This window comes from Actinia tenebrosa, unplaced genomic scaffold (genome assembly GCF_029948245.1).
Source record: "Actinia tenebrosa isolate PJP-AT-01 unplaced genomic scaffold, QUT_ActTen_1.0 PGA_scaffold13__45_contigs__length_12533684, whole genome shotgun sequence".
Taxonomy (NCBI): Eukaryota; Metazoa; Cnidaria; class Anthozoa; order Actiniaria; family Actiniidae; genus Actinia; species Actinia tenebrosa.
Window position 1 is genome coordinate 10,112,314 of NW_028292573.1, and position 23,972 is coordinate 10,136,285.

The window sequence follows — 23,972 nt, forward strand, 5'->3', positions numbered from 1 at the left end:
GCTGTCCTCTTAATAAAGGGTGTCTGCTGAATAGACTTTTGCTTCATGTAAATACGAAAAGAAAAGTTGGGGACTGTGCAACTAGTTCAATGTCCGTTTATTGAAGGGTGTTTTTTTTCTAGAGGCATCACTATTTCTTTAATGCAAGGCTGTACAGAAGTAATATTTATTGTGTCACGAGGTTGCTGCGTGAAAAATGCACATATCATAAGGGGTAGATGATAGATGGTAGATGATAAATTTTTATTTTCCTCGACATACAGATAAGTCAGTAGTGGATAAAGAACGCGAGAGCTGGTTAATAGACCAGTGGGTTTGTCTTACTGAAGAACGTAATGCTGTTCTCTGTCCTCTTCCTGGGAGTGGAATACCAGGATCACCGCAACCTGATGAAGAGTGAGTATACTTGCTTAGATGTACTATTAGCTATTCCAAAGTCGACGAAAAAACTGGGTCGAGTTGGTATTGCAATGCATTGTGGGACTGTCAGTGGGCGACATAGACGCCATCTTGGAAATATATCCCCTAAAGTAGTTCCACACTGCAATGCAATCTCGACCAAGTTTTTTCCTCAATCTTGACTGGCTAGCCTTACTTGCGAACCTTATTTGTGTTCTGTGTGTTTGTCTGTCTGTCTCCTTGTTTCACTGTCTACCATCTTTAAGGGGTGTCTTGTGCTTATCCTTGGTGATATATCATCAATCTTGACGTTTTTATCTTTATTTTTAAATTTACTTTTACTTATTTTACAGTTTGATTCGCCAAGGTCTGGAAGCACATATCCCTGTTATTTTCCTCGATTTGAATGGTAAGCTAAAGTATATGAATACAACATGCAAGGGGATTGCTGGTGGTGGGAGTGGGGTGTGTTGTTATGCATCTTTTCCCCCATTTCTCATTACCTCTCATATTTACTCCCATCGCGAAGTTTTATTCTCTTACGGGCTTCCTGTGTGGGGTTCAGTTCAGGATGAGCACAGGTATCCCACTGGTAGTAAAATATATCTGCAATTAGACAGAAAGAATTGCCCATCAGAACTCTTGAACACCCGACCCTGGAACATGTTCTGAAAAAATCCGGACACGCCGCTTCACAAGAGATACAAATGAAATTCCTTAATTACTCGATATACCTTTTCTATACTTTAATATATATTTTTGTTTCTGATAGATGAATTTAGAAACGGGGCCGCAGACGACGCTTCTCCAGCTGGTGTAGATACGACTCTATCATTTGAAAACCCTGATAATATGATAGAGTTGCCTATAATTAAATACGACCAGAAACAGGTAACGCGAGACAAATACTTGTAACGCAATGAAACCATTATTAAATACGACTAGAAACAGGTAACGCAAGACAAATACTTGTAACGCAATGAAACCATTATTAAATACGACTAGAAACAGGTAACGCAAGACAAATACTTGTAACGCAATGAAACCATTATTTTTCCTAGTATGGAAGTTCAAATTCAGAGCGCATCCGCGGAAAAAAAATACACGAGCGTTTTAGATACTCTCGTCTGAAAAAGCATTCTGACCAATCACTGTGCGCGTTAGAACTCTGCAGTTATTTTATAATCTCTGATTTTAAATATTTATATATCGATTTATATATCGATTAGGTATCTGCTACCGCGTCATGGGACTCGTCTATCCATGATGCCATCGAACTGACGAGAGTAACTGGATCGAACGAAATGGTTTATCTTATAGTAAAGGTGAGATACATTGCTAAAGCCAGCGTCTGTCTGTTTGATTGGCGCTAAGTCTAATGTCAAACGTCGAACTTGGCATGAGCCAAACCTACGATATAAGTAAGTATATAACCTGACATCAAAGATGACCGTCTTGTTGTCCAATGTGTCACTTAGGTTCGGCTCATGTGAAGTTTAACGTTTAACCTAAGCTTTAGCAAGTTAAACAAGATTCTCAGCTGGCAACCTTGCGTGCTTTTTTTTCTTCTCTTCTCTTTTTCTTTCTTTTCTTTTCTTTTCTTTCCTTTTTTTTTTTTGGTCGTCGTTAGTACCACCGCAAACTACAGCAGTGGCACGGCTCAACGTGTCCTACTGAAAACATGATTTGACTTCTAGTTCGTAGCAACTTACTGATAGTAGTGGGAAACGTCTAGTTTCTACCCTAGCTCCACAGAGGGTGGGGGAACTTGCGATTAATTTTTGGGGGGTAGGGGGGATAGTTCGATGGGGACTGAGATTTCATCCTTGTATACGTAGCCTTAATTAATTTTGGATTTTCGAGAGTCGGTTTTTGCTTGCGTTATTGACAACGTTTTTTCGACAAGGTCGTAGTTGGACTGTCTAGCCCTGTAACGATGGAGTTGGTTCTTCGGAAGAGAATTTGCATTAGAATATACAAGAAACAGAGTTGGAAGGACAGCCTCTTAAGAAGGCTAACAAAGGTGGGTTAAAATCGAGAGTATAGTAGACAAAAACATATTCGATTGTGAAGAGCCCTAAAATTCGTCATTCCATTTGATTTTAACTTTTGATTTATTTGGTCACCAGGAATATCGACATACCTGTGGTGTGGTTTACGAGCTCGTTTCGCACATACCTCGGGTAAGTCGTGTCCCCTTTAAATCAATAATTGCTGTAGAACCTTGTAATATATACTTAATGGATATATGCATAATTGACTCAGTGCATGGCATTTACCATTATACTCTTACATGAGCTCGCTTCACACGGACACCTTGTTAATTCGGACACTTTCTCTGGTCCCCTTGGTGACTGTATGCCAGGATGAAAGAGTTCTACTTTACCTGTTTTACCAGAATGCGCTTTACAATCATAAACATTGCTTAGGTGCTATAGGGGATTTCCACCATCACGTGAAGACAGCCAATGACAGGAGTTTTTGTACTCTAGGAAAGTGAATTCTTTTTCATGTGAATCAGATTAGACCAGATTCCATTGTTCCTGTCTCCTGTCATGGCTGCCATAACGTGATGGTGCAAAGCCTCTATTTGCAGTTGCGCAACGTATGTACTCATCGTCGTTACTACGAGTTTTATTAGTCCATACGAAACGTCGGTTATACCGCAACTTCTCTCTTGCTGTTTGCAAAACATAATTGATTATTAAAGAAGATTATTAAAATGCCACCCCACGTGACTCACTCTTGTTAATGTATCTTTAAATTACCACAGCAACCAGGAGAGGAGACAGAAGAGCGAGCGAGTCTAGCGCAAATGGCCGCTCAAGCTGTTGGCGAAGAAGAAGAAGACGAAACGGTTCTACGGCGATACAGTAAAGGGATATCAAACGTCGAAAGCTTGTTGGCACTTGACAAACTGAGACAGGTGGGTGTTGGTTCCCAGATAGCTCAAAAATATCACGTGAGAAATGTACACGGCACGGATACAGTAAAGGGATATCAAACGTCGAAAGCTTGTTGGCACTTGACAAACTGAGACAGGTGGGTGTTGGTTCCCAGATAGCTCAAAAATATCACGTGAGAAATGTACACGGCACGGATACAGTAAAGGGATATCAAACGTCGAAAGCTTGTTGGCGCTTGACAAACTAAGACAGGTGGGTGTTGGTTCCCAGATAGCGCAAAAATATTACGTGAGAACTTTACACGGCACGGCAACAGATGATACTTGGTAAACCAAACACATGGGTATATTGTTGACAAAGCGCAAAATCAGAGTCACCCATAGTCAATCAGAATCAATCATAGTCGAGTCGTAAGTAAGGTTTTTCACACAAATCACAAGAATTCTACTTCTTTTAGTCAGCTCACGGTATAAACTACTTCTTGATTAACAAAAAAAGATACAGTGGCTCTTAGCCAAGCAAGGAGAAACAAAAACAGGTTCCCAGTTGGTGCGGAAGCGACAAATTAAAGAAATCGTTTCATTTATTTATTTTTCCAGGAAGTTGTTGTGAAAGAAAAGTTAGCTGCCATTGGTAAACCTCTAAGGAAGTTTGCTAGTACGCCCAACTTAGCGGCAGCGGTGAGTAATATTTACTCCTAAAGACAATATTACATGCTTAATTCCTTGTTCAACTAGTCTTGCCAGAAAACTGTTGCTAGGAACTAGTTACACGCGAACATTCCGCTGCATCTCGTTTTCGCAGAAAATGGTTGTAAGTTGTAGAAAGTAGACAATAGTTCCCAATTAAGAATATTGGATCGGATACAAGCTGCGCAAGCATGTATTACTTGCACAAAAAGCTCATACAGTCAATTTTCGTCTTGCGGACGCCCCAATACCTTACCGATACCTAACTATTACGGACAGGAGAAAAATCCCTGGTGAAAAATACTGACAAAGAAATCATAGTAATTAACTCTTGGAATTTAGAATTACTGGTTATTGCGAACGGAGGTAAATTGGAGGATCGGATAGTCCGATATGCCTTTGCAGATTTTTGGTATCGATCCCCGTTAAAATGGCGATATAAGAGGGGTGCGTTCTCACCACGCATTCTCACCACGAGACTACGCGTGTGTCCCTAGATCAAGTGGATTATTACAATTAAGGGGGTTGATCATTTTGTGTGTGTTATTTTCTTTATAGTCTGACTTCTCTTTTGGAACCAGTCCTGGTCGCTTTGATTCCCCAGACACCAATCGGCTATTCGATTTTAGGGTAAGCCTTGTGATCTTGTTCTTAATGGGATGTTATCCAAAACAATGGGATGAATCACAAACAAAAATTGCATCATAATCTCTTACGCAGACATCCATAGTCTCATCAAGTAACGCAACGTTTCTGTCACACAACGTTTCTGTCCCGCGAGAAAAACGTTGTGTGACGACCCTATGAACGTCCACCTAGTCGGCTAGCCATAAAAGTCTATATAAAAACTCTTAACATTGTCCTCAAAATGTAGCCAATAGCAAAAAAAAAAGAATCACACTTTTTCTTGGGAAGCGTGAGGCAGTTCTCTAGGGATCTCTTTGGTTTTAGCCCCGTTTTTACAAAGTTTTCAAGGTGGTCTTTGCCTGTTGCATGTTTTTATTCAACTTTTTTTTTCTAGTTCCTTTCCTTTCCGTATAAACAGTTCTGATTCCTTACCGTATTTAGGGCAATGTATCCAGAGGACGCGAGGATTTATTGATTGATTTATCGTCATCCTACTCCTCCCCTTTGAGTAGTGGAGCAGGGGGAGTCGTCTTACGTGAACGAACCGCAAGAACTCCTAATTCACGGCCAAGCTCTCTTCTCCTCGAGTTAGAAACTTTAAAAGAAGATTCCAAGGAAGATAAAAGCTCAGCCTCGCCAAGTCCTCGTGTTCCCCTTGTGCTTTTCGATTTCAATGGCTCTAAATCAGTAGCTTCCGACGGCACTATCAGTCCGACGGACAACCTCCGACAGAGAACAGCGAGTTCCGATACGATCACTTACGACGATAATGGACCGACGGTATACGACGATTTGCCGACGCCGACTCCATTTACATTACCGAAAAAGTTGAGCCTTCCTGCAAAGGCAGAAAACATGAGTGCTGATTTTCTCTCAACAAAAACTGATGATGTATTAGATTTAAGTTCGACGAAAAACGAGGAGTTTAAACCGGATTCTACATCTCAAAAAGGTGATAATTTGATTTTAGATTTATTGAACAATGATAAAGGCGAGCTGTCGCTTGTCGATCTTGAAAATGTCAGTGTTACGAATGACCAGGAAGCGAGTCTTCTCGAAGCAACGGCCATTCCACCAAACCAGGTTAGTGCGGAAGGAGCTCGCAATCTATCTCCGTATCTAAACTCAAGTGAATTACAGCCCATGGGCAAGAAAAACGATTCGGATGAAAATTTCATGGATGATGGCAGGGACGAGTTGTCTACCTCAAGGGATGACTTATCGTCTTTAGGAAGTCGCGAAGACTTGACCTCATCCTTTGATAGCATGAACGAGGAATGGGATGATGAAAGTGTCAGTCACTTACGGTCTGGTATGGCTGTAAGACTTGCTGAAGGTAAAACTGGCGTCATCAGGTTTATTGGTCAGACTAGATTTTCTCCTGGTGCGTGGATCGGAGTGGAGCTCGATAAGCCTGGAGGTGAGTGTGCTTGGTGTTTTCTGTATGAATTTTGCTGCTTTTTTAAGAATCGATTTAGTATGTGTAGTGTAATCTTTTTCCAAAATTCTGCTTGTAGGGTGCCGCACGCAACATGCCGCACACAACATTCCGCACGCAACTTCATGCCGTTACAGTCAACTCCTGCCTTGCGAGCGCCCTAATATTACGGACACCTCACTATTACGGACAAGAGCAAAATACCCGGTGAAAAATACTGACAAAGAAATCACTGTAATAAACTCTCGCTATTGGAGACCCTCACTATTCCCGTCACCAAGGGACGGTCCCGAGGGTGTCCGCTGTAACGAGAGTTGACTGTATTGTGCTATAAGCAACCGTTAGAAATAGTAATCTGCTCACACGGAGCCGCGCCCAACATACTACACACACCAATATGTTACTTGATATTACTAGATCCATAGCCTCACTTATTCAATAATACATTTTGTTTTGACAGGAAAAAATGATGGCTCCGTTAAAGGTATTCGATACTTTGCCTGTAAACCAAGATTCGGTTCATTTGTCCGCCCCGACAAGGTTACTCCAATTGAGCACAGTGCTCGAGAACGAACCACGTCCCGCAAGTTTACGGGATCCCGGGATAACACCTCGAGAACCGCGTCTAACAGAGGCCTAGACAAAACCGAAAGCACATCTCGTACATCTCTTGTAAAAAATGCCGCCAAACGACGGACTGAGAGTCCCACGAGAGGGCGTACCGATAGTCCCGTCGGAGAATCCCGCACTGCGGGACGGGTCGAGAATACGCCTAGCCCCGTAGTAAGGCGCGAGAATGCCGCTGCAAATCGTAAAAAGAACGACTGGAAAAGACGGTCAAATATTTTATTTTAAATTCGGGAATTTATTCGATAATTGAAGGCATAAACCTTCAATAGCAAATCAATAATTGGAACGCTTTAGTATGGTAAGATCAGCGAAGGGGAACTCCTGAACTAAATCGGGGAAATCGTACGATAGCAATGTCTCCTGGTTTAAACACGTCAAATGATTGAATATCTGGTGGTGTATCAGCACCTCTTCGATGATCTTATGAAGGATCTCCCAGAAGACCCTGTGAAAGCATCCAATAATACGAGAATGATCCGATAGCGTATCTACCTCACGGTTTGAGCGTCGATAACTCCTTCACGAGGTCAAATACGAGAATATTCCGATAGCGTATCTACCTCACGGTTTGAGCGTCGATAACTCCTTCACGAGGTCAAACACGAGAATAATCCGATAGCGTATACATGTACGTCAAGGTTTGGGGAACGTTGATGTCTGCTTCACGACAAACATTGAACAGGATGAAGGTCAAATACGTTAATTTAATGCATGGTTTTTTTATTTGTTTATGTGGGGATTTTAAGATCATTCTTCATTTTAATTGTTTTATTTTATTTCTTAGACAGTAATAGTTAATTGGGTTCATATTTTATGGCCCAAAGTGTTTTTTAGCACTTAAGGTGTTTTCTACAGATCCACTTTTTTGGTGTTCGCTGAGGTAATGATTTTGAAACGTTTGTTAACAACAACAATAACCCAAATAACAAAAATACTACCATTAGCATCAACAACAACCAAAATAAACGCACTAGCATCATCGCCATCGCCATCAATTACGAAGATAACCACAATCAAAATAACAAAAAACAAAGAAAAATATAACATTGCGAACAACAACAACAAAAACAGAATTAGCACACTACCGTCATCACAATCCATAACAATAACTACAATCAAAATAACAACAACAATACTACCATTCCAATACCACCACCAACAACCACAACGATGACCAATACCTCAACAGCAACAAATGACATTGATTAAACGATAGCAATAACAAAAATGATAACAATAACGACAACTACATCAATAACACTATAGAAACGATAATACGACAATGTCAGTCACAACAACGACAAATCTTAGCCAAGAGTTAGAGCAGTTTTCGTATGACTGTGAAAACCTCACAGCATAAACACAGTCGTGACACTGCAAGGGATACGCCAGACCAATCACACTGCTCGAAAATTTACTCTCCATCCAATCAAATACCCGGAACACGGCGTTGACACGGTCACACCAAGGTCACGGCACTGTCAGACCAATCACAATGCGCGAGAAAAAAATCAGCCAATCCAAATTCTAGAAACCACGGTCACGGCAAGGCACGCATACGGAACTGAGCTTTTCACAGTCATACGAAAACTGCACTAACAAGAATAATAGCAATAACATCAAAAGATATAACTTTCAGCTGACACCAAAAAGAGCGAAGGACCTGAACACAAACATAGAATAATAGAAAAAAAATACAATAAGATTTCAATTGTAAATAGCTTATAGATAAAGGTTAGGAACAAGGCGGGATTTGCATTCCAGCTCTTAAACTGTTTACTCTAAGAAAGCCATAGAAAATATGCAGCAGTCGAAAAAGTGGAAAGTTAAAAATTGGTAGACGACATCGTTCTGAACAACTCGTTCTTATGGCTCTTAATTGGTTAAGAAGAGCAATAGCGCATGTTTAGTTATCTACAACGGGTCGTATCACGTCGTATTTACTATAGGTCACGTGACTATCCGCGTCTGCCATTATGATAGACAATACAGTACTAGTATTGGACGTTTTTTAGAATTTATTCTCATATCACGATCAGTTTTTTATTACAGAATCATATGTTCTCTTAATAATTTACAAATACGATAAACACTTACGAAGTTAAGGCTGAGTTAAGGGAATTTAGTATTAAAAAAACACGCAAAGGTATGGTCCTGTTGCTGGGTTTCAATCCGCTTATAAAAGTCTTTGGATCTCATCTGTTCCGAATGATGGTCAAACACTGACCAACATGTGCTTGCTTTCAGCCAGAAAAAATTCTATAAAAACATTGCAAAAGATATTTTCCAAGATGCGTGAGCGTTGTCAAAAGTATCGCTTGCTCAGATTCGAAAGCGAGGAGGATTAATATTCTTTCCTTCAAGGGTTTTTTTGAACGTTGTCCAAAAATTCCTCGTTTTTCATGTCTGCGCCTACGATATTGATGAAAGCGCCCGCTCATCTCGGAAACCATCTATTCAGCTGATGAACATTGAGAAACCCAGCAATAGATACTGACCATGATAATGGAGTCTATATTTCACGAATCGGATAGTTCGAGTGTTTTTCATGTTTCTGCGGCCCAAAGACAACTCCGTACGGTGTTTCTAAGTTTTTGGTTTCGTTTCAAATTTACAACGGCCTCGTAAGGCGCGATTACATAGAGCAATTTTCTCTGCAACTTGTTTCGCAACAGCGTTGCGATGCTCCGTGCAACTTGCCGGTGTCGCAACATTTTTTCGGGCCAAGTTGCAGAGAAAATTGTCGCTCCGTGTTACTGAGCTTTTAGTCAGTAAACTTTGTGAGGACTTGCTAGGGAAAATTGGTTATCCCTTTTTGTCTAACCAAGGATCTGCCTTGGTCGCAAAAACTTGAAAACTGCTCCATAAACGAGAGGATTTTTCGAATGAGCGGGAAACGTACATTTTAAATCTTTAACCAATCAAACCAATCAAAAACCGAGATATACCCTCGGCCAATCACAGTGCCCGGAAGCCATTTAAGTGCAGCCACTTTGCGTTTCCCTCTCGTACTAAATTTCCTAAAAGGAATTTTCTCAACTTCTACATCCTATTATAAATTTTTTCGGAGCGATCACGATATTATTTTAAACGCTAAAAATTTGAATATCCAAAGACCATTGGATGCAAAAAGAAAATTAAATAAAGACCGAGTAGAGGTCTAATCAGTTTTTTTAATATTTAGGAGAAAAGGGGTAGGGATATACGAAGATATTTTGCTACATTATTGCAATAGAAATAGAATAAATGAATCGAGTAATAAACCAAGTCTTTCTTAACGAAGAATCTTCGAATGGTTTTCTTGATAAGACTTCGACAAGTAAAAATGAATTAAGTAAATAAAATCGTGAAAAACATCAAATTTGAGTAGTTCTATGTTCTTTTTTGGCGTATCCTTCGGTATAGCTTTGGTATAAGCCATTCCGAGGTTGCGTAAAAAAAAAAAAAAAAAAAAAAAAGCGTCGAGTTGTTGGCATTTCAGTGCATATAGTTTTGGTGCTGTCAGTAAGGGGCATATTTCCAAGTTGGCGTCTACTTGTCGTCTCCTAAAACAGCTCCAGAAAAAAATTAATGTGGAGAGGAGCAGGAGGGTTGTTTTTAGCTTGGGATACTTTAGCAGCTTTTGGGCCATGAGCGCAAGTGTTTCGAAAACATCGCGCGCGCTATTAAAGAAAGCTCTAGGACTATAAAGCATAACTTATTTCATTACCAATTTTATTTGCTTTCCATTAGCTTCAATGCTCTGTATCGACACACCACTTAGAGAGAAACTTTTTAATGATCTTTATGATTTCCTGTATTTGACTTAAATACGGTATATTAGATTGGAACATCCTGTATTCAGTTTTCTCTAGAATATAAACCACGGTATACTGTATATAAACAAATTATATTTATGAAACGAGAGGTCAGTGGTTAACGAGTCCCGCGAGAACCCAACTGAGGCAGATTTTTTAATCTGCTTATACACTCGATGTAGCATACACTTAACATATAAATTATATTTTGTCATATTTTTTGCTCAGTATGACGATAATAATGAGCAACAAAGCTCATGACTATTTCGCCTACGGGAAAAAAGTGGATTAAGTGGAGGGAAAAGTGGGACGATCGTTCACAGTCTACAGTAAAATAGTGATTCTAGCTTTTATAACCTTTTTTTTAAATGTCGATTCTTCGGGCCAGACGTGTTGCGCAATAGCTGTTTAATTTTTTTTCTTCATTTTTGCTATTGTATTTTACTTCATAGTATAGAGCCATCAATTTTAAGGCATTCATCATAATTTATTTTTTCCTTTATTTCATATTATTTCATATTAATTTATATGACATTTTATTGCAAAGCTATTTATTCCAAGGCATAAAAATGATTTCTTTTTCATTTAAAACCTTCTGACGTCAATGTAATCTTGTCTACATTGAGTTCATTCCTTTTAAGCCGGAAAATCTTAATGGCGCCCAATAAAACGATCTAGCAATTACTAACTAAGTGCGTCGCTTTGACACAGTTGTCTCTAGCGTCGGTAAAAAGTAAATGAAATTCATTATACATGTTATTATATGTTATTTACCGGCCAGGAGGTCCGGATAGGGAAAAACTGTGCCCGAGGTCTTGAATATACGGACCGAGGCCGTTAAACCAAGGTCCGTTTTCAAGTCTGAGGGAACATTTTCTCCCTATCCGGACTGACTTTAGGACGGTAAATAACTTCTTTTATTTATTTATTTGTTCTTTAATCAAGACGCGTTGCTACTGTTGTTTAGCGGTCCCAGAATACCGGACCGCGACCGCGGGCGGATACTGAGAAAATACCGCCTGCTCAAATAGCCAATCAGAACGCTCGATTTTTTAGGATACGACCGGACCAGAAAAATAAGAAAATGTATATTTTACGCCTACATTGTAAATATACTGGGTGTATATACTGAGGTGTTATTCAAAAAAACTAGTGAGCTTTTTTTAGAGGAAAGCTAATCTTTATAGACCTTCAATTAATACGTGATACAAATGTTAGAATCAGCTTATGCGTGTAAACTAGTCGAAACGCAAGATGTTAAACTTTGATGAGTATAGCTTTTAAAATCAAAATTGACCCAATTTAAAAAAATTTCCCCTGTTAAATAAATTGCGTATTCTCAATGTACAGGAGGGAACTTGGAGAAAAATCGATAAAATCAACTGAAGACTCAAATGTTAATATGGATGGATGGATGCTAATATGGTGTTGCATCGCAATTATTAGTATAGCTGCCTTGATAGAAATCAAAGAAAGCTTAAGTTTGGTCGAAGGTTATTTATACTTCATCGACAAATAACATAAAACAGCTCCCAGAACGTCAGCAAACCAAACAATCCATCATAAACCACAATGACTTTCCTAGAACTCGTCTTTTCGCTACTCAGCTTATCAAAGCACTGATACTCCGTATTGTTTAGCGAACATTTAAAGGATGATGGGAAAGCTGGGGGTACCAGCCCTAGAAGTAATGCCATCATAATCACGAGATATAAAGTCCTGAATGATAACTGAATAACGTAGGGTCGTATCAAGAGAGGACTTGGACGACGAGGGTGTTCTTCTTGGTGACTATCATGTGGTAGACGTCCAAAAGCGCAGAGTAAATACAGAGCCCACACGCTGATTAAGACTAAACCGTTAATTAATGCAAACGTACCGAGTGAAACAGGTGAATTGTATTCCTTGTCGTATGAATGGTAACACTCGGTGTTTACGTTTTGATCTGCAGCTTGGTGTTTTGATCCCGAGGTCGTTTCACATGAGAAATCGTTAAAATCTTGATTGTAGATGTACCCAGATACGAATGGCAGAATAATTATCCAGAATAAACAAGAAACTACGAAGAGAATACCCCCACAACGTGTCTGCGTCTTTTGAACTTCGCCAAAAAAGATACTTAAGCTTCTTGACATGATGAAGATTGTATCTGACAAAGTTTCAATTGAAAAAGCAACGGTTTTCCATCAAGGCATCCATGCACTTCGTCGACTTTACTACCAAGAGTTCGTTAAATCCTTGTGGGGTTGTGTTAACAATACCAACAGCTTGTGGCGATGTTTTTTCGTAGAATCCTCTTCTCCCTGAAAAGATATAAGAACTTCAGTAAGAACTGCTGATCGTAGCAGTAATGACACGAAAAAAATTAACCAATACATCCCTATTAGCAGTGAACGCTTCTCCTTCTAAAATTGCCACCAACAATATAGATAACTTGCGCTAAAAGGGCGAACACTCAGGGATAAAATATACATGTTGTTTTCAATATCGGAACCCCTATTGGTTTACAGCTAATTGTATTTCCCAGTTGATGTCAGATAGACATTGGAATTACTTTAAGTTATGATTTACAGCAACTTGGTATGCCATTTGGTTAATTTGCCGAACAAATAACCACCATCATGTTTTGTACGGAGATGTTTTTTGCTAATCGTGTTAGACTGATGACGTCACTGGTACGGAAATCGTGTTTTTACCTTCCTTGAGGCATGTCAAAAAATTTGAGAATATTAGTCACAGTTATTTCAAAAGGTTGCGTATGCATCCAACTTGACGGGCCACAAAATTGAAAAACGCAAATTCAATAAAATTGAGGAGACAGTTTTATATTTAAAGAGGAGAATAATCGATTAGATGAATTCTTATCGAAATGTTTTTTATAACAATGCATGAAAATACTCGTGTTCTGGTACTTCAAGTTCCTTAAATTTGGATGCGCACGCAACCTTGAGAAAACGGTCAATTGATTATCAAAAACGTACTGATGCTGATACTGATGCTGATCAAAAAATATATATATATACATAGTAGAAATTTCAAAGTAGTTGTGCTAGTAAATACTATATTCAACATACACTGCATACAGAATACACTTTCCAACTGAAATTCTCTGCAAGAAGTTAGGAGACCAGTACTTATACATCAATGTAGATATCGGGTGATCTATTGTCTTATTCGAGTTACAAAATGCGGAACAAATATTGAAATGTAGAGTAAAATAAAGAAAACTACCTTAGCCTACATAAGGCAAACATTGGAGCCACTTATAGATAGATAGATATAAACTTAATTTATAGAGGGTAAACACTGAATAGTATACAATACTAATAAACTCGTTGCCCTCAAATATACTTATGCTTACTAGACGTTAGTATAAATTGATTTCGACTTCCAGAAAAGTCGTTCCCAATGCTAATAAAATATGCGCCAATAGTCGGTAGGATTCGGGTTTGAAACAGCTGTCATAATTCTCTCTCTCTCTTTCTTCCTTCCAGGTGATCTGAAATCTAGACACGCAATGCATTGTTTGTCACAGCGAAGATTTGCTAGTGTTTTCTATTATCTCTTCTATTAGCTCTTACTCCGACGAAGGACTAACGTCCACAACGTCAGTTTAACAAATCTTCTTACGGTGATTCAATTTATCCATAAGTTCCTAGTGTTTTCTATTATCTCTTGATAAAACGATTTCCCACTAACGACGACAAAATATACTACTTCTAAAAATTATTTGGTAAATCTTTACACGGATGTGTTTTAATTTCTTTATTTTCAAGTTAAAGACAGTTTTTTTTCGAGCCGAAAACTTGGAATTAGGAAATCTTGAACTACGAACAAAACGTTTGCTGATTGGCTAATTCGTTCTGCCTGATAGAACCTTGATTATCTGGTTGCCAGGAAATTATTCTCTTCTCCTCTACCGACTTGCTTGAAAAATGTCCCTCTTTTCCCAAATTTCCTCCCACCTTTTTTGTGAGGAGGGATGTGGGGAGGAATGTGGGGGGGGGGGGGGGGGGGGGGGGAGAGAAGGGGGAAGGGGGTTGAGCGTTTGCTTGTGCGCAACTCACTCATATTTTTGTTATTCTCTATTGAATTGGTAAGTTGTACGGGGCAGCCATATTGATCTTCATCACTAAAAAACCGTCGAACGATAGCCTGGGCTACCTGTGGTACGATGGTATATTTTTTTACAAGATCTTATTTTGAATATCTAATTAAATTTGTAAAATTATAACAAGGGTCAAAGGTCAGTAAGGCAAAGATATATAAAAACTTGCGCACTGCAGCCGGAAATAGAATATTAATCCTCATAAAACATTACCGCGCTCCACCACGATAAATTATAGTAAATGTAACTAGGCTACCATAGGATATCAAAAGAAACTGTCGTCTGAACAGTTCTGATACAAACGCATTTCCCAGACTGCAGATTATTTTGCAAGTCTAATTTATTAGGAACAAGTTTCTCGAAGAAGACAAACCTCGATCGCTCGGTGCAAATGAAGTGATTTTCAAAACAATATTCACAGATGTAAAATTAAGTTAAACTCCGGATTTACTGAGCTCTCTTTTGAATCTTAGAGGCGATGCTTTATCTACCCTATAAAGTTTGTCAATAAGCCACTCTAGTACATCAATTAAATATACCTTAAATACGACGCACAAGCTTTTAGTATGCATGCCTAAATACGTAATAGGCTATATATATAACAGTCCTACCTTTGGTCTAGGGATCGCAGGGCAAAATATACGCGTCTTGCACAATCTGTGGTTGAAAAATATCGTGTTTGACAAGCTACCACGAAACGCTCAGTACTGATATAAGGTACATAAAGATATCAGTTTACAATATTGATGTAATAACCTCGTTATAGAGTGGCTAATACTACCTGAGCCAGCGATGTCTTTTAGGTAGCCCGCTGAATCGTAATGGCGGAAGAACCTGATCAAGTTTAAAAAATAATAGTATATTATCCCTCCAATTTGTATCATTTAATCAAACAAATTTAATTCTAGGATCATTTTAAAATAATATTTATACAATAAGCTATGGATTCAACTTCAGAGAAGGTAAGATAAGTATCATTTATAGAATATTTTTTATTTTAAAATTTAGAGGAGCTTTTCTTTAGTTTCACTTTTAAAGTTTCGTAAAAGTCAAGATTCTTTGTATTTTCTTGTTTTAAGATTCTTATGGAACCTTATAACTACATTCTACAAGTTCCTGGCAAAAGGATAAGGGAAAAGCTTATTCAGGTATTTAAAAGTTACAAATTATAAATAAATATAGTTATCAAAATGGGTACATTGGTACAATAGGCTAAATATTTGTCTATTTTGCCCATCTCCTCTTAAGAGCTTGTAAAAGTCCAGCTCGCAGAAAGTAACACATTAGAAGAGGAGAAGTAAACTGCATGGTTTTTCAGAGCAGGGTTTTCATGAGCCTTTTTTTCTCTTTTTTTTTTTTTTTTTTTTGAAAAGAATGAAATAAAAAACTTTCTTGTCGTACTGTGTGCAGTTATTTAGCACTTGGGGATTATTAGAACACCCAAGAAGTGCTGAAATGTGTAGTTGCAGTTCCTTACCATGGAGGGAATTTGGAAAAGGACTACCCTACCCCCAGAAACTTCCAATTTTCTTCCATACAAACTCTGTAATTTTGTTTGTTTTCTGACCCCTTCCCCTCCAGAATTTCCAATCTAATTTCCTCTGTGGGTGGGGTATGGATATTTTCTGGAACTGCAAAATATGCAAAATTTTCTCCCATTTGTATTATGTCATTCCTCACCTGTTTTATGAATGCACATATCTAAGCCTTTCTTCTACAGTCAGTCAATGCATTCATGGTCACTGGCCAAGTTAGTCTAAACTTGTCCATACCTCATATATCTGGTTTGACGTTTAACTGTTCAAAATGACCGGCAAGGCAAACATTTGACGAGACAAGTTCCAATTCTGGCCGTACAGCACATTGTCCAATGACCAGCTGTTATTTTATAAGCCCAGCCCACTGAACTATCGTTCCAAATATTAATTTTATCTATTTGTGTTTTGAAGTATTTACTGATCACATATTGATTTCAATTCTCTGCAGGCTTTTAATCTTTGGTTAAAGATACCAGAAGACAAGTTGAATATAATCTCTGATGTAGTGAAAATGCTGCACAACTCAAGTTTAATGTAAGAAAAAACAGAGTTAAATAAGTTAAACTAATAGAAGACCTCTTTACCTTGAACATAGATGTTTTCACATTTCAGTCCACATATCATCCCCTCGCCTAAAGAGTATTATATTTCCTTGGCTATTGGTTGTGCATAAGGTGACACTTGAATATGGATCCATGCAACTTAAATAATCTTATTTTTGAAGGAATGTTGACATATTGGTCTAAAAGTTTTGGAGAAAACGGGATGCTGAAAATAAAAGGTTAAAGTTTGGCTATTTACAAACATGGTTTTGGTAAAGAAACTGAATTCAAGCTAATCAGAAATTAACAGGACAAACACATCTCAGCAAGTGGCTACAGTGGGACTCAAACCCGGCACCACCAGATTGTGAGACTGATGCTATGACCACTCAACCATGCTGCCCCCAATTTTACCACCATTAGTTGACCTAATGTTCTTAACATCAATAGGATTGATGATATTGAAGATAATTCAAAGCTGCGCAGAGGAATACCAGGTAACATTCCTATTGTTATAATTTCTTGTGAGCAAGCAGAGGGCTAAGAATAATGGCTGTTCAATGACCAGACATGATGACTTAGAGCAGTGAAGTCAGTAGACAGATCCACATGGTGGCCATCTTATTATGTTGGTGGTATTAGCAAAGGCAGATAATAAGAAATATTTTGTTAAATACCACTTGTATGGCAGCTTGCAAGCAATAATTATCAAGAAAGCAAAGTTTCAGCCCATACTATATGTGGGGCAGGGGGGGGGGGGGGGGGGCACAAAACTAAAAAAGATGCACCTTTTAGCAATTTTTAATGTTTAAATATTAAAAGTTTATAGTAACCATTCCAAGCTAGAAGGGGGAGGGGGTGGGTATGGACACCCTGTGACCAGCCCGTGACTTCCCTACCTTGGGGTTAAAACAATAGCAAATATTAACATTAGAAAATTATTCAATCCTCAAGGGAAAGGAATTATTTTGTTTCAACCCCAGATTGGGAATTAGCAGGGATTAACATGACGATGGTTGTTTATCAATGTCCTGCTAAATTGAAACTTAGTTGTCCAGTCAATTTTTTTTCTCTTGCCCAGTCTCTTGACTAATAATGTCGAGACAGAAATAAGGCAGAAATGAGCGCTATTTTACCTGCCATCGTGGGAAAAGAAACAGAATATAATATAGATAAAAAATAAAACTAATTTGGCCAGTGATCACATGACTACTGATAGTCTCCCTCGCAGCTGCTATCAGTGTTGTCATGCAATGCTGATGGTAGAAAGCATTGTGTGTCAAGACTTAGATAGAGGCTGTGAGGGAGAATAGACCATGCCAGTGACTGAGCAAGCATGTCAAGTCTTATTTTTTTCTCTTAAATAATTAAGATAACCAGCACTTTAAAAAATTGCTTATTTTAATTTAAATCCATTCTATTTCCAGTTACCCACAATATATTTGGAGTAGCACACACCATCAATAGTGCTAACTATATGTACTTCAAAGCTTTAGAAAAGGTCTTGTCGTTAGACCATCCAGGGTGTATTCACATATTCACAGGTGAGTAAAGTTAGGATACTTCTCAAATTTTACATTCCAGAGAGACTTTGCTTTAGTTCTTTCAGTCATAGTTATCAGTCCCAGCCACAGCACATTTGTTATTGATACTGCACATTTCATATTTTGATGATAATGAGAAATATATCTTTTTATTTGGGGGCAAAATGACATTTTGGTGAAATTATGACTGGCTAGAGTATCATATAGAGGCTTTGCACCATCACATGATGGCAGCCATGACAGGAGGCCAGAACAATTGAATCTGGTTTAATCTGACTTACATGAGAAAGAATTCAGTTCTCCTGGAGGAAAAGACTCTATCGTAGCTAATTCAAAATTGTACAAATTACTGCAAAGTTTGTAGGTCTATGATCTACTGAACTATACTAATTTGTGCAATTTTGTGCAATTTCTCACAAAGCTTTTCAAGGATATATGTTATTCACTCTAAATGGGCTTTGGGGTCAAGAATGGCCTAGTATTAGTAGAGATTTGGCAGAGGTAGAATAAGGGGTTTATTAGAGACATATTGGAGAGAAATTATAGTTGTAAACTTAATGTTTTTGTCTTAGAGGAGTTGCTGGCTCTACATCAAGGTCAGGCTATGGATATTTACTGGAGAGATTGGTTTACTTGCCCAACAGAAGATGAATATAAAGATATGGTTTGTAAAAGTAAGTAATCAATCATAATCCTCGGTTCAAATTATTTGGGACTGTTTTTATTTTGTACCCTTTCCCTCTTTCTTTTCCCATTTCTTTCAATCAATCAATCAATCAATCAATCAATCAATCAATCAATCAATCAATCTTTATTTAGTACCATAATACAGAAAAATTGTACAAGCCAGCTGTAGCAGCCATAGGCTAAACAAAACAGTTGAAAAATTATAAGATTACAGATTTGCTTATAGTAGTCAAGTATTGTCCATCTAATGACATTTCTTTTGTTTCCATAGAAACTGGAGGTTTATTCCGAGTTGCTGTCAGACTAATGCAGCTGTTCAGTGAAAACAAGAGGTGAGGTTTAATTACACAGGTAGCCCATACAAGGTTCCTGTGGTGTGGTTTATATAAGTCTGGGATGTATGGAGTTGGGATTAAAATATCATGAAGATGTTTTACTGAACAATAGACCTCTTTACCTTGAGCGTAAGGTTTCTTTCCATTTCAGGCCACATGTCATTCTCTTTAGTATAAGGTTTTTTGTTGAGTTGTATTCATATTCATGTGTCTTTTCATGCACAACCTTTAAACAAAGAAATAAAACTCGAGGGAATGACACGTGGTCTGACTGAATGGGTAAATATTACACCCAAGGTCAAGAGGTCTATTTGCTGTTAACTGTTCTGCAAACTTTGTCCATTATTCTGGTGAATTGTTTTTAGCTTTCTGTCTAAATTTCTTTCAATATATGTTGTGTTTTTTTTCTATTTCAGTGATTTCTTACCTCTGCTTGACACTTTGGGTCTGTATTTTCAAATCAGAGATGATTATGCCAATTTGCTATCAGAAGAGGTACGTGTGCATAAGACGTAACTTTCGATTTGAGCCCACAATGTGCGCGCGCACAAAAAATGCTCCAAACCGCTGAATAACCTTCAAAAGGAACCATACACGTTTTGAACTTCAAGTGGGCAAAACCCTCAAATTTTGACTCAATTTATTTTCTTTCTTTCTTTCTTTTTTTTTTTTTTTTTGATTTTCGAAAGAGTATATACGATAAAGGAGAAACTTTTGACAGTGTTTCAAAAAAATGACATGGGCTTTACTCAGAAAAGCGATAAGTGTACATTTTTGGCATTTCTTTTTTTCAGTACCGACAAAACAAAAGCTATTGTGAAGACCTGACGGAAGGAAAGTTCTCGTTTCCTATAATACATGGAATACAACACGACTCCAATAGTACCAAGATTATCAGTATCCTTTGGCTCAAGTATTCAATTTATAATGTTTATAAGTATATGTAAATTATGGAATAATAATAACTATCGGTTAACTGCGTAGTCTCCTTTGCAGCCGTTCTTAGTGTCGGTCCCAAAACTCCCTCTCCTAAACTGCGCAGAATTATAAAAATACGTCAGGAGCCAATAAGAGCGTTAAGTACTGCTTTGAGACAATATTGTACGTCTTCACTAATAAAACAAATGCGCGCTACAGGGCCGTGACCAGAACTTTTACAGGGAGGGTGCACATCGAATAAAATCGGACCATTGATCGTTTTTTTTAAGAAAGCAGAACCAAAAAAACAAGGAGATGGATGAGCGGACCTTAAGCTTTTATGGGGGGGGGGGGGGGGGGGGTGCACCCCCCTAGTTACGGCCCTGCGCTAGATGTTACACCTATTGTACCGTGACGCGTGATATTCTTCGCTCATTTAATGGTCTTTGGCAGTGCTAGAAATAAGCACTAGCAACTAGCTATATAAACCCTGGCAGTCAGCACCCTCAGTGCCTACATGTCATACTAACCATTTGTCATTGTGAATGGCATATATGACATAGCATGTACTTTGCATACCTTATATTTCCTTAACGTACATGTATTCTAAGATATCTTAAAACAGCGAACTGAAGATGTTGACATCAAGAAGTATTGTATTGATTGTCTAGAACAGGTAATAAGGCCAAATATCTTTTCTAATATTTTTCTATTTCTATTTATTTTTTATTCTTTATCTTTTTATTCCCTTTTTCATCGTCATTGACTGTGGGGCTTAGCCAGATAGGTGCAATCTTTACACCCAATTATTTATTTATTTATTTACATTCATATTTTAACAGGAAGCTTCTTCACTTATAAATGTGATTTTCAAGAAGGTCCTGATAAATAAGATATTTTGACAGTAATATGTAAAAAGAGAATTTGAAGGTTGAATATCGAAACCAGCTCGTTACTAAAAGTCAACATCATTATTACTAGTATGTAAAAATGTAAAAGATTAAAAGTTCAAATTATTTAGGTTTACAAGTTTAAAAGAAATTTGATTTAAAATGGTTAATATTAGAACACTGTTTAAGTGTGTCACTCAGATTGTTCCATTCTTCCATAGCTTGATACTGCATTGTGTGCATTTTTGTGTATAAATGTTGATTGTAATTTTGTTTGTTTGTTCAGAGTGGGTCGTTTGCTTACACCAGGGATGTACTTAAAGAACTTGAGCAAAAGTAAGTCCACTAATACTATACTGCGAGCAGTCCCACTTTTCCCTCCAGGGATTCCTGTGGACGCGCGGAGACTGGAGCCTAGTAGGGGGTACTGCTCGTAAACTAACAAATACATGCGAATATATCCGTTACCATCATATTCCCATATGCAGCTTATCTTAATTGGAGGAAAAAGCAATATAATTTTACTATGATGAAATCCTCCGTATTGTTCGTTTACGCATGACGTCATAGCCGCCATCTTGGTTGAATTTAACAAAAGAATTGTCGATGAATTATTTTGTTTTATTATATAATTAGTATAGGAAATCGCACGATCTCGAGTATAATTTGGAAAATAATAGACACGAGTAATGTTTTGAAAGTTCTTGTAATTGCACGAGCCTTTAGGCTCGTGCAATTAAAGAACTTTCAAAACATTACGAGTGTCTATTAATTCCAAATTGTACGAGAAGATCGTGCGATTTTTTGTTTATAGTTCACTCAACAAAATTTCAGTATAAAATGCGAAGCGACGCCGTTCGTCTTTGTCTATTTGGCGGCCGATTTTCAGTCCATCGCGCAACTGAAATGCAAAAAAAAGATTAGCTCTTACGGCTTTAAAATTTTATTTATAAGTTTTTTAAGTACAAAATGATAGAAAATAATTGTTTTGAAATTGTTTTGGCCGTGTTGCCATAGCGACTTAATTCGGTACTCCTACGGAGTACAATTAACGCTATAATTGTACTCCTCTCGACCAATCAGAGTCGAGTAATTTTGTTTTATTATACAATTACCAATGAAATATCTATTTTTCTCTATTTCCAAAAATTGATATCTTCACACGTGAAAAAAACATGTTATTTTCACGTGTGAAGATAACACCATTGTGATGGCTATTCAAAAATACAATTGCCTGAAAAAGCCAAAACATACTTCATTGATAATTATATAATAAACAGAATATTACATGGTCGCTTGAAGATACGAATTTTATCTTCTCGTGTTGAAAATCTCTCACTCGTTCGCTACGCTCACTCATAAGAGATCTTTTCAACACTCGAAGATAAATTCCGTATCTCCGCGCGCCCATGTAATATCCTCTATATATCAACCAACATGGCCACCGAGTCTTAGGTTATTTCACTCTCTCGGGAATAATCGAAAAGGAGCAATAGACCTTTTTTAACCGATACGGCTGCCATCTTGAATTTTATTGTTATGTAAGACATTATGGGATGCCGAGAGGGCAAATATTGGAAAATGTATTGACTGCACAGCTGTCAGGGTGTCTTGATATAACTTTACGCTTTTCGATGAAAAGCATATCTAGAAAGCAGATGAATTTGGTGGTAGTTGGAACCAATTTGGGAAACACCAATATTTCACTTTATTTGAAAACGAAACCCCGCCACTCTATGTTTTATAAATACGTTTGCCCCCTTGACATCCCATTATTAAGGATGGCCGCCGTATCAGTAAGAGGGTCTATTGATCTACTTAGGGACTTGCTACAAGGGGTCTATTGCAGTTTGTTACCAACTAATGTTATTATCAATCGTTACCGAGGGTTTTCAGTGGCTAATGCGCCGCCTCTCACCAATGCGACCCGAGTTCGAGTCCTGCCGATCTCGATGTCGTAGAGTACAGTTGTTTGTTGGTTCTCTCCTGTGCTTCGAGGGTTTTTTCTCCAGATTCTCCAGTTTTCCTTCCTTCTCAAAAATCAACTCCTAAATTCCAATTCGATCTCTGGGCTTTTACTTAGTTTGGAGCCTAGCTCTGTTGTGATTGTCCCACGCTGTGATACAACAGCTAAAGTTAGTAGATTTTTAGATTTTTTTTCTTGTACCCAGACCCCTCTCAGCGAAAAATCGATTTTCTAACCTGAAAAGGATTTGGGTACGAGAATGTGGTTTTGTTTGCCGAACTAATGGATCATCACTTGTGGTCTAATAAATTTCCTATTGCTGTTATAGAGCCTTGCAGCTGATCCAAGAAATGGGTGGAAATCCTCAACTTACTAACGTTGTCCATCACCTGAGTAAAATATACTCCGAATAAATAATACACTTCTTTAATATTAATGATTAACGAAACTTTAAAGTGCACACTATATTATATATATATTATAAAATAACTATTATGAATGTCGCGTTCTGGTTGGTTGGGAGCGCGTGCTTTATGAGAGCACACAACACGCTCGCGCACTTTCCGGTAATATATCTCAGATCTAGGTCCGCGACGACAGTCGTCCGCGACTTTAACCCAACAAGGCCGATTTTGTTATTTTATAATATATTTATTGCACATTTGGAGAGCGACTACATCCGAATATTAAGAGTTTTTAGATCCCATTCCAAACAAGAGAATTTCTTTAATTTTTATATTAGAACTAGTTGATTATTTCAGTATTATCGCTTACTAGTCACACTCATATTTGCCTTAAAGGCCTCCAACTCCGTTTAGCAGTGTTAAGAAAATAGAATACAATATTATACGTAGATCATGGGGGGATCCGGGGGGGGATGAATTGGTGTCTAGTCACCCCCCTTTGAAGTTGAAAAATAAAAAGAATAAAGGATAAGGTAAAACCTAAAAAGGATATG

The 23,972-nt window shown here is 38.0% G+C and overlaps 2 protein-coding genes across 3 annotated transcripts in view; both read left to right on the forward strand.

Moving 5' to 3' along the window:
• The window catches only part of LOC116295353 (kinesin-like protein KIF13A), a 34,421-nt gene extending 24,371 nt beyond the window's left edge, over window positions 1–10,050 (forward strand). The window contains exons 28-38 of the mRNA XM_031703143.2: window positions 264–396; window positions 753–808; window positions 1,172–1,290; window positions 1,629–1,724; window positions 2,306–2,422; window positions 2,529–2,582; window positions 3,173–3,325; window positions 3,905–3,985; window positions 4,553–4,624; window positions 5,063–6,041; window positions 6,520–10,050. Coding sequence (XP_031559003.1) covers window positions 264–396; window positions 753–808; window positions 1,172–1,290; window positions 1,629–1,724; window positions 2,306–2,422; window positions 2,529–2,582; window positions 3,173–3,325; window positions 3,905–3,985; window positions 4,553–4,624; window positions 5,063–6,041; window positions 6,520–6,914 — 2,255 coding nt within the window. The 3' untranslated portion in view covers window positions 6,915–10,050. The remainder of the gene's footprint in view (window positions 1–263; window positions 397–752; window positions 809–1,171; window positions 1,291–1,628; window positions 1,725–2,305; window positions 2,423–2,528; window positions 2,583–3,172; window positions 3,326–3,904; window positions 3,986–4,552; window positions 4,625–5,062; window positions 6,042–6,519) is intronic.
• Window positions 10,051–15,215: 5,165 nt separating this feature from the next.
• On the forward strand, window positions 15,216–23,965 carry LOC116295355 (geranylgeranyl pyrophosphate synthase). 2 transcript variants are annotated; one of them, XM_031703147.2, is made up of 13 exons: window positions 15,216–15,311; window positions 15,503–15,556; window positions 15,674–15,742; window positions 16,581–16,666; window positions 17,125–17,171; window positions 18,102–18,218; window positions 18,791–18,892; window positions 19,177–19,237; window positions 19,657–19,735; window positions 20,035–20,137; window positions 20,770–20,834; window positions 21,335–21,384; window positions 23,343–23,965. In XM_031703147.2, the coding sequence occupies exons 2-13, from the start codon at window positions 15,536–15,538 to the stop codon at window positions 23,425–23,427; spliced, it is 885 nt and encodes a 294-aa protein (XP_031559007.1). In that variant the 5' UTR covers window positions 15,216–15,311; window positions 15,503–15,535; the 3' UTR covers window positions 23,428–23,965. The 2 variants fall into 2 exon arrangements, with proteins under 2 accessions (XP_031559007.1, XP_031559006.1); XM_031703146.2 differs by lacking the exon at window positions 15,216–15,311 and having other exon boundaries at window positions 15,401–15,556.
• The last annotated feature ends 7 nt before the right edge of the window (window positions 23,966–23,972 follow it).

Excerpts from the sequence above, each read along its gene's own strand:
- LOC116295355 (XM_031703147.2), top strand. The coding sequence starts at position 15,536 with ATGGATTCAACTTCAGAGAAG. Across the intron at positions 16,667-17,124 it reads CTGCACAACTCAAGTTTAAT|GATTGATGATATTGAAGATA; the intron begins GTAAGAAAAAAC and ends TAACATCAATAG. Across the intron at positions 19,238-19,656 it reads CTGTTCAGTGAAAACAAGAG|TGATTTCTTACCTCTGCTTG; the intron begins GTGAGGTTTAAT and ends TTTCTATTTCAG.